This window comes from Epinephelus moara, chromosome 1 (assembly GCF_006386435.1).
Source record: "Epinephelus moara isolate mb chromosome 1, YSFRI_EMoa_1.0, whole genome shotgun sequence".
NCBI lineage: Eukaryota > Metazoa > Chordata > Actinopteri > Perciformes > Serranidae > Epinephelus > Epinephelus moara.
Window position 1 is genome coordinate 3,187,951 of NC_065506.1, and position 10,113 is coordinate 3,198,063.

Here is a 10,113-nt window from a genome sequence, read left to right on the forward strand (position 1 = left end):
ATGATTTTAATCATAAATAATCTCCTGCCTCAATAGACATACATGCATTAGGCAGCGCAGCTCCACCTGGGCAAGATGGCGGCCGCGTTGACGTATCGCTCCAATGAGGAGCACCGTTGAATGCGGCATCTACGTATATATGTCTATGCCTGCAGCGGCTGTTGCACCTGTGGTTACTGGCGGTGTTTCTGAGCTGGTTTCTGATGTGGTTTCTCCTGTCTGTGATCCGGATGTTTTGGAGGCATACGCTCCTTTCATTAGGAGTGGGTTTGTGTCACTTGTGGGTAGTGATGTTAAAGTCACGGTTACCATCTTGAGAGACACGGGGGCCTTTGACTCCTTTATGGTCGAGTCAGTGCTGCCTTTGTCCGCGGAGACTGACAGTGGTGACTTTGTCCTCAGTCGCGGGATCGAGATGACTGCTTGATTGTGAGCAGGGTGCAGGGTGAGGTAACTGTGGGGGTGCGGCTGGCGTTGCCTATTGAGGGGGGTTCATTTTATTTTGGACAACTGTCTGGCTGGTAAGAGAGTTTGGGCTGACATCCCTCCCTCACCTGTTGTTACCCCTGTCCGATTGATGATGTTTCTGACGTGAGCTCCAGTGAGGTGTGTGGTTACGCGTGCAATGAGTAAGACTGAGCTGGAGTTATCTGACGAGAAGCTTGGTGACGCTGATTTTGAGGCTCCGTCTTTGTCCGATTTTCCACTGTCTGCGCCACAAGGTGAGTTGTTGCAGGAGCAGTTGGATGATTCCTCTCTTAAAGAAATATTTGACCGTGTTCTGCCGGCTGCGGAGATAAACAGTGCATCCAGTGGCTACTTTTTTGTTGTTTCAGAAATGAGTTGCTGTGGGTGGTGATTGTGTGGGGGATGCTGTTGTTCAGTTGGTTGTGCCGGCTAAATTTCGTCCCCTTCTCCTGAAAGTTGCCCACGATGAGAGTGGACACTTCGGGGTCAGGAAAACGAATCTAAACATCCTGAAACATTTCTTTTGGCCATGCGTAAAAAGAGATGTTGCAACGTACATTAAAACCTGTCATGTGTGCCAATTAATGGGCAAGCCGAATCAGCGTGTAAAGTCTGCTCCTCTGCAACCCATCCCTGCCGTAAGTGGACCATTTGAGTATTTGATTGTGGACTGTGTCGGTCTGTTGCCACCTGCTAAATCTGGTTGCAAGTATCTGCTCACAGTTATGTGCCAAAGTACCAGGTAACCGGCTGCGTACCCATTAAGGTCCATCACTACTAAAGCAGTGGTGAAGGAGTTGTCCCAGTTCATCTCGGTTTTCAGCATCCCGAAAGTTATTCAAAGTGTTCAAGGGTCAAATTTTTCTTACCATATGTTTGCTCAAGTGTTGAAGTAGCTGCGTGCATAAAGCATAATCAATCGTTGGCTTATCACACGCAGAGCCAGGGTGCGTTGGAGAGGTTCCATCAGACCCTCAAGTCTCTCCTGCGTGCGTATTGCACCGAGCTGGGCAGAGACTGGGAGGAGGGGCTCCCCTGGCTGATGCTGGCTGGCTGTGCAAGAGAGCACTGGTTTCAGTCCAAACGAGCTGGTTTTCGGGCATGTGGTGAGAGGCCCTTTGGCTGCGCTAAAAGATAACTGGGTGGAGGCTGAGCTGCCAAAAAACTTGATTGATTTTGCTAACGGGTTTCGACATCGCTTGTTTGTAGCGGTGTGGTATGGCACATGATAAGTTGCAGTTGTCTCAGTAAGATGAAGAAACTTTATGATCGGTGCACAGAGTGCCGGGAGTTCAGTCCTGGAGACCAAGTCTTGGCATTGATGCCTATTGTAGTTTCGCCCTTTCAGGCCAAGTACACTGGTCCGTATACTGTCACTGAGGAACTTTCAGACTTGAATTATTTCATTGCGACACTAGGTCGGAATAAATCTGAACAGCTGTGTCATGTCAATCTTTTTAATATTGGTATATTAGTATTTTTCTGTGATTTTTGTTCAGTTATTTTTTTGCTGGGGTAAATGTGAGTTGGTTCAGCGGGTTGTCATGCTGTCTGTGATGACGTAATTGGTGACATGTTGTTGTGTTGTCTTTCTCCCGAGGTAAACAGCTGATCGATTCATTATCCTTATCGCGAGCACCTGGGCCCGGTTCGTGGATGGATATAAACAGTGCTGGCTGACGCTGCGCTCTCACTGTCTCTCAACTCCTCGCCAGGGCCCCTACTTTTGTTTGGCTTTTCTTTTAGGTTATCTCCACAACACCACACCTCGCGTGCTCCACACATCCACATGTACATTACTGATCACACTGACTAACACAGCCTATACCTATATTTTGTTTATTTACGTTGCTTTATTTAAATAAATATACTTTTGTATTTGAGTTCGCGCTATGTCTTTCCGTCTTTGTCATTGCCTTTGAGCCGGGTTGTGACACTAATAATAATAATAATAACAGTAGTAGCAGGCATCAGGCAGGAACACAGCAGCAGAGCAACCACAACCCATGATTCAGGCGTCCAGAGAAGAAGCGAAGTTAGTAACTTGCAGTAATGTCACTAAGCATGTTAATATGCTACCGATAGAATTTAGCTAAGAACTCTACTGTTCTAAGCTGCTAGTATAGCTGCAGACTTGTAGTTTTGTTTTGTTTTTTTATAAAAAAATGATATTAAAGGTCATTCACTGGCAATATTCTGTGGTTGGAAAATTAAATAAAATAAAATAGATTTGAAACTTCTTCTGATTCTGTCGGTCGGCCCAAGTGTTGGGATTCTGTCGGTCGGCCCAAGTGTTGGGATTCTGTTGGTCGGCCCAAGTGTTGGAATTCCGTCGGTCGGCATTCCGTCGGTCGGCCCAAGTGTTGAAATTTAAAATGACTGCAAATTGAAATGTCTTACTACATAAACAAGCCATATATGTATTATTAATAAGGCTGGCTACAATGATCAGACTAATTCACTATTTTGAAATCCCCAAACCAAACCATGAAATTTAATGATTTGGTATATAATAAAATGCAAATAATGTTCAAAGCAAAGACAAAGTCACTCCCAGACTTTGTACAGAGTTTTTTTTTTTTGCCCAGGAGAGCAAATACCATTTGAGATGTATTTGTAGGTTTACTGTCCAAAAGGTTAAAAAAACCCAAAGTTTTCTATTTCTATTTACTATTATTATTTCTATTGTTGGGTTAAATTGTGGTACAATGCCAATATAAATTTAAAAATGTGTAAATCATTTTTGGTTCTCTAAAGAATGGGTTTCAAAACTATTTTGGGGGTTAAAAGTGTATGTTTTTTTTTCTTGTAGGGTAGCTTAAGTTGAGGAGAATGAGGGCAGACCACATGTAGGCTTTTTCTTTTGCCTGAACCTTTTCAGTTTCTACTTCATACATACAGTTGATTTGTTTAAACTGTTTGTATGGATTATACTTATTGCATTTTGTTTGATGACTGAATTAAAATACTACTACTACTAGCCAATGAGATGGAGGGTAGGACACGTCAGGGCTTCACAATCCCAGGGAAAAAAAAAAAAAGTTTTGACGGAGGGGAGGCTATCAGCATTGTAACCTATGTCACTGCTTTTTTCTAACTGCTGGAAGAAACACGGATGGATCCACCCAAAGAGTAACTAAACCCCAGGATTTTGGCTTAAGTGCCTCCTCTCTGGAATGAGGAAAAAAGTATCAACATGGGCAGGGCTGGGAGGGGGGCGAGGACACATCCAGTCACTCCTTTGTTAAGGACAACAACATCAGTAAAATGTCCAAACAACAAAAAGCAAACACACACACTGAACAAGATAATAGGATGGCTGTATCATATCTATAGGTATAAAGTGTTGCATCACAGTGGCCTTGAAATCTAAGATATGTAATAGACTGAAATCAAGGGCTCAAACTCATGTTTCTTTCCTTACCTCTTAAATTTATTCTGTTTTCTTTGTCTCCCTCTCTGCTATAGGCCAAAGGAAAGAAGCAACTGTTTGTGCAGCTTGTGTTGGATAACATTTGGAGTTTATATGATGCTGTTGTCACAAGGAGGTGGGTTAAAGACAAAACCCTGAAACACTTTCTTATGTTTAAAAACCACAAGCAGTATTGCTGTCTTAATTGACTGAATTCTCTGTTGTTATGGATTGTTTGAAACATGAAGATATATGGTAGTACATTAATGGGGTAACAATCATATACCTCTTCTCAGAAAGCAGGGAAGTACAATGACAAATAAATACTAGATGATGATAATGATACTGATGGACAATGCATAGATGTTGGCACATGAGAAGTAGTGCCTAAGAGATAAAGTTGTAAAATCATATTCCAGGACAGGGAATGCAGATTTTAGATTAAAATGTTGAAAAGGTGGAAAAAAACAGAGGGAAAGGTAGAATGAAAGGGAAAAATGGAACAGTAAGAATCAATTACGACAAATATGTTCCTGCAACATTACAACCAGGTGCTTTTGAATGTCTTTGCACATTGACTAGTATTTCAAACAGCTGTTGATATCAAAATGATATCAATTTATTTCAGTGCCACATTTAGCAGATCCGCTTACAGGGTTGAGTTAAATCCTTGTGAAATTTTGTGACAAACAAATTAACCAGTGGCAACATTCTTGAAATGCTGACCTTATTAGGGAACAGAGAGCCACAGAATCCAAAACAAAGGAAGGTATCATCAGTCCCTCCAGAAAATTGCGATTTTTGCAATTGCAATAATTAACACAAATTCAATGAAAGTCTACAATATTTGCAGGGGCTTGCAATTTTTCAAAAGTCCCGCGATTTTTCTTCGTTTTCCGGCTGACCAGAAGTCGTCGCGCGTCGACATCATTTGAAACGTCATCAGAGGCGTCATCAGATGCACTAATGGCATTGCAGTATGGAGAAACACTCTGTATTGACATAAGAATTTGCACTTTTTAAATACATACAATATGTGTTTACAGAAGATGTAGCTTACATGTTGTACAGTCACATTGTCTGGTTTGAGAGCAACAATATTCACTCAGGATTTTTTGCAACATTATTGGAGTCCCTGTTTTGAAACTAATTAAATAAAACTAAAGAAGAGAACTATAAAAAACATTTGCAGCTATTTTTGTGATATTTGGTATGATTATTATAGCAAGTGATTACATGACTTATTTTTTGGAGGTAGTAATTTAAAAAAAAAAAATCACATTATTTTCTCCTTTTGTCATTCGCAGCAATTTTTGTCATTTGCCGCAATTTCCCACAAAAAAACCCCACATAAAAACGTCGCAATTTTCATCGCAAGTTTTGACACAATTGGCTGCAAATTCAAGGGTTTTTGGTCACATGATCCTGGAGGGACTGTATAATAGTCTATTAGCTGTGTTTTACCATCCACGCTCTACTAAAGACATTTGGTTGGATTTCTAGTGTGCTAGTGTAACATATGTGGATGGGGCATGGACAGATGATGACTCGACGATATCATTTTCTGGCATTTACTTTCTCCTGCAGAAGAAAATATGGCACATTAATTGCCTTCTAGTCACCTGTTTCTAAAGTTCTGCTCCCCCAGCAATGTAAAACGGCACTGTCAAACTACATTTTCTCCTTTAAGCCCAAGTACAACAATTTGACACTACATTATATACACATAATTATCCAAGAGCTATTACAATTTACTGGAAAACACTTAATTCAAGTTAGAACAATAGATGTTCATGCAAAAGAAAAAACATTGACATTTGGTGGGCAAAGTATATAAGTGCATGTGGGGTGAAAAATGAACAGAGTCAGCAAAAATGATTACATTAAATAAACAAAAACATACCTGCAGAAGACAACATGGCACATTAATTGCCTTTTGGACACATATCTCTACACCTCAAAACACACAGGATAACAGCATTTCACACCAGAAATTGGGTGTTATAAGCTGCAGTGCCATGTTAGTCACATGATACAAGGTGGCTCACTGTAATACAAATGGCAGTAAAAATGAAAAACGTCTACAAAATGTATATTAGCCGTCAACACAACACAAAACAGCTGCTAACATGACAGTTAAACCGTTAACAATATCCTCCAAAGATTACAACATAAACTGCTCCATTTACAGAGTAAATAATAAAGTAGTGCAGCAGCATTTTACAATGCGACTTAGCCCCGGCAATGCAAAACGGCACTGTGAAGCGCAGACAGAAGGAGCTACAGAAACCCAGGAGGTACAGAAGAGCCAATGTGCAGCAAGTTAATTTCCACATAAAACATTAGAAATAACAGTAAATAGAAATAACTCGTAGAGATAAAAGTCACAAATACTCAGAAATTTTAAATGATATAAAATGATGAATAAGTACACATAGTTTAGCAACAAGAATTAATTAAGTGCACCTTTAACTCTGTCACATTGGCACATCAGCTAGCTTGGAGAGACTGACTAGTGCTAGCTTATCAACCTGGCATATTTCCCATAAATGTGGCCATTGTCACACTATGGGTCATGCTAACTTTGCACTTGCCACATCAGTTGTAAAGGTTTAGGTAAATGAGGTCTTGTGCAAAGCAACATATTTAAGTGTATAGGTTGCACTAGCCACAGTGGCCACATTTAAGGGAATGCCAGGTTGATAAACCAGACTTAAAGTCTCAGCCCTTCAAACTCACTCAGTTGCTTAAGCTTGGATCATATTCTGCAATGACCCTTTTTGGTGGTCATTTCCACAAAATAGCTGTAATAAAAAGGTACATGTCAGATTGTGTTACCCTCTATGCCTTGTGGTCTGTCTGTAAAGACGTCTAATCTGTTTCTGTGACTAGAGACAAGGAGAAGGTGGAGAAGGTAGTGACATCACTGGGGGTAAAGGTGATGGCCAGGGACTCTCGTCACTCCGATCCCAAAGTCCTCCTCTCTGCCATCTGTAGCCAGTGGTTACCTGTGTCCCAGGCTGTCCTCTGTATCCTTTGTCTTGTGTCTTTATCCATTATCACGTCCTGTGCTTGTTTTGGTGCTTTAGTTGGAGATGTTTGTGCATTTGGTCCCAAGTGTTCTTTAACACAGACTGCAGCAATGGTGTGTGAGAAACTTCCTAGTCCTGTAGACATAACTGCAGAGAGGGTGGAGAAACTGATGAGTGTCGGAGCACGACGATTTGACTCGTTACCAAAACAGACGCAAGAGCTGAAAAGAGGTACACACACACACACACACACACAAACCAGATCTGTAGTACCGAATTAATGCCGACCTCCATTTTTATGTCCTTTTGGGTCAATGACAATATAATACAAAATCCCCTTTTTTAATATCAGCATTTTATAAACAGTCAGGTCTGGAGAGATTCAGGCATCACTAAAATGAAACATGAGGTCCTCAAAAACTGGTGAGTGGAAAGGGCCTATAAGAAGTTTCTTATTGACTGATTTAGACACCTTTATTGTTATGAGGGCCCAGCACTAATGGCTGTGGGAAGCCCTATTAAAATATTGAAAATTATTCTGAGGGCCCAAGCACCAAGTGGTGCGAGGACCCTACTGAAACTGAAGGAATTATTATTAGGACTGGAGCACTGAACGGTTTGAGTGTTGAAGGGGGCCAGTCAGGAGGTTCTGATCAGGATGCCTCCTAGGCACCTTCCGGTGGAGCTTTTGTGGGCATGACCAACTGGTAGAATGACCCGCGGCAGACCCAGAACATGCTGGAGGCATTATATATATCTCATCTGAACTGGGAACTTATCAGTGTCTCCAGGAGGAGCTGGAAAATATTGCTGGGGAGCGGGACTTTTGAAATGCCTTGCTTAGTTTGTTTGGTCAGCAGATAAGTTAATACAGTTTTATTTTTCAGTTTTATTTTATATTTTTCATTTTAGATTTAGATTTACATTTACAGCAACTTTAAATATTCTTACAGGACTGTATCAATTGTGTGCTGATGAGCACACAAGATAGAAGATGTTTTGGAAGTTCAAATATGGACACACCACTGATTGTCATGAACTGTTTTGCACAATGCTGTTAGTCCTGTGTGTGAAAAAGGAAAATATAAATTATTGTGTGACTCTCTCGTGTCGTCTCAAATGAATGCTGTTTGAATTAAGTATTTCATTCCCTTTTTGCCTTGGTAAAGCCTTGGTTTTAACATTTTGGCTTTTAGCTCGCTCTTGTGCAGTGATTTCAGATGTGTGTTTGCTTCCTATTTCTCCTTACCAGCATTCCTCCAGTGTTCAAGGGGGGAAGACGCTCCACTCATCGTGTTTGTGTCAAAGATGTTTGCTGTAGACACCAAGGCCTTGCCCCAGAACAGACAAAGGTAAGGGGGGTGTGTGTGTGTGTGTGTGTGTGTGTGTGTTGCTGCAGTCCTGTTCTAACCTAATGCCCAGTAGATATGTCTCATACGTCATGTTTTAATTTATACATTTAATAAGACCTTCCACACAAACTAAAGGCTATGAAAGTTGTAAAAATGTGACAGAATGTCGCAGACACATGAGAAGTCCTATAATGCCAATAAATTCACAAATGAGTAAGCTATTGAAATTACAACCTTGACGTGTGCATATTAATGCTATAGGTCACTGGTAAATATGTGAAAAAATATGTAAAAGAGATTTGCTGAGGGCTTTTCCACAAACTAACAGCTGTGAAAGTTGTAAATGATGTCAAAGACACACCTGACGGGGTTTCACGTCTATATATCTATGAATGAGCAAGCTACTGACAAGATGATAAGGCGTAATTCTTTTTTTTTTTTTTTTTTTTTTTAATTCAGTGAATGCAATGCACTTTCGTAGTTTTCATCTTGCAAAGTATAGCAGGTTACTAGCTAGCTAGTTATTACAGCCAACACTGGCTGGAGTTACTAGCTAGCTAGTTACTACAGCCAACACTAGCTGTAAATTTTTCCTTCAATGTCAGCCTCAGCTGTTAACACAAGTTCATCAAAAAGAAGACAGTTTTTATTTTACTTTATTGGTTCTCCCAGAGCAGGTAGGGAATCTCACTGTGAGCTTGAAAGCAACAATTAATGAACTTGATAGTATGTTGCCTACTTGCTAGCCAGCTGAAATGAACATATAGCACCAGTTTTCTTTATATGGCAACAATACCAACATGACCAATGATCCTGCAGCAGTAACAGGGACCTCCCCCAGCTTCTTTGACTGGCCAGCGGACATAAGATCAGAAAATGAAAGCGCGTAGCCAGAGAGAAAATACAGAGACGTTATATGCTGATTGCTCTAATAGCACTGGTGTTTTTATTAATGTGCTCTTTAACACTGAACACCCCACTGCATGGCACACAGCCATAACAATGCCTAGAACAACACCTGTAAATCCTTTTCTGGCAGCATCTGACACTCACACTCAGTATTACTTGTGTATTTAACTCTTTATGCGCAAAAGGGGCAATCTAATCTGATCTGTTTCTTGTGGATGATATGATAAACCACTAGGTGTACATTTGGCAATGACTCACACAAGTGGCAGAATTTTGGCTTGGCAAGAACTTCGGATACATACCTGCCAATGACGTCCAAGTCTCTGGCATTCCAAAGCTCTTACTGTTTCCATGCCTTCACTGGGTATGATGCAATATTTCCATTTGCAACCAGGGGAAAGAAGACAGCTGGAATGCTGATGAAATGGCAAAAGAGGCCTTAATGACTGTGTCAAAGCCTCCAAAAAGCATTCCAGAGGAGGTCATTTCCATAGTGGAGTGCTTTACAATCCTCTTCTATGATCTCGCCAGCAGCCAATTCAACATTGATCAAGCTCATCTTGAGTTGTTCACAAAGAAAGACAGACATATTTAAAATCACACAAATATCCTGCTGTATTTGTGTTTTGAACTTATTAACCTTATATTTATTAATTGATCAGCTCCCAGTCTGTCAGTGAGAGGCAGATTCCCCTCATTCGCTACGGTGAGCTGGGAAGTAAAATCAATGAATCAATAAATACAGTCACTGTTGACTTCTTCCCATGACGCTGACATGAAAAGTATTTTGGTTTAGTAAATGTTTGTTGTCAGTCAGCCTGCTAAAGGCAGTTTGGCCGGCCACTGTCCTCTCAGCTCTGCTCTTGACAGACGGCTGCTTCTCTGGACAGAAGGTGTTTCTCAATGTCAAGGAAGGATCCTCAAATGGCCGGATTTGAAG

At 40.8% G+C, this 10,113-nt stretch overlaps 1 protein-coding gene across 1 annotated transcript in view; it reads left to right on the forward strand.

Annotated features, from left to right (window-relative positions):
* efl1 (elongation factor like GTPase 1) overlaps nt 1-10,113 on the forward strand; it is a 275,829-nt gene that overhangs the window by 34,502 nt on the left and 231,214 nt on the right. The window contains exons 8-11 of the mRNA XM_050041090.1: nt 3,937-4,016; nt 6,773-6,909; nt 7,021-7,143; nt 8,165-8,264. Coding sequence (XP_049897047.1) covers nt 3,937-4,016; nt 6,773-6,909; nt 7,021-7,143; nt 8,165-8,264 — 440 coding nt within the window. The remainder of the gene's footprint in view (nt 1-3,936; nt 4,017-6,772; nt 6,910-7,020; nt 7,144-8,164; nt 8,265-10,113) is intronic.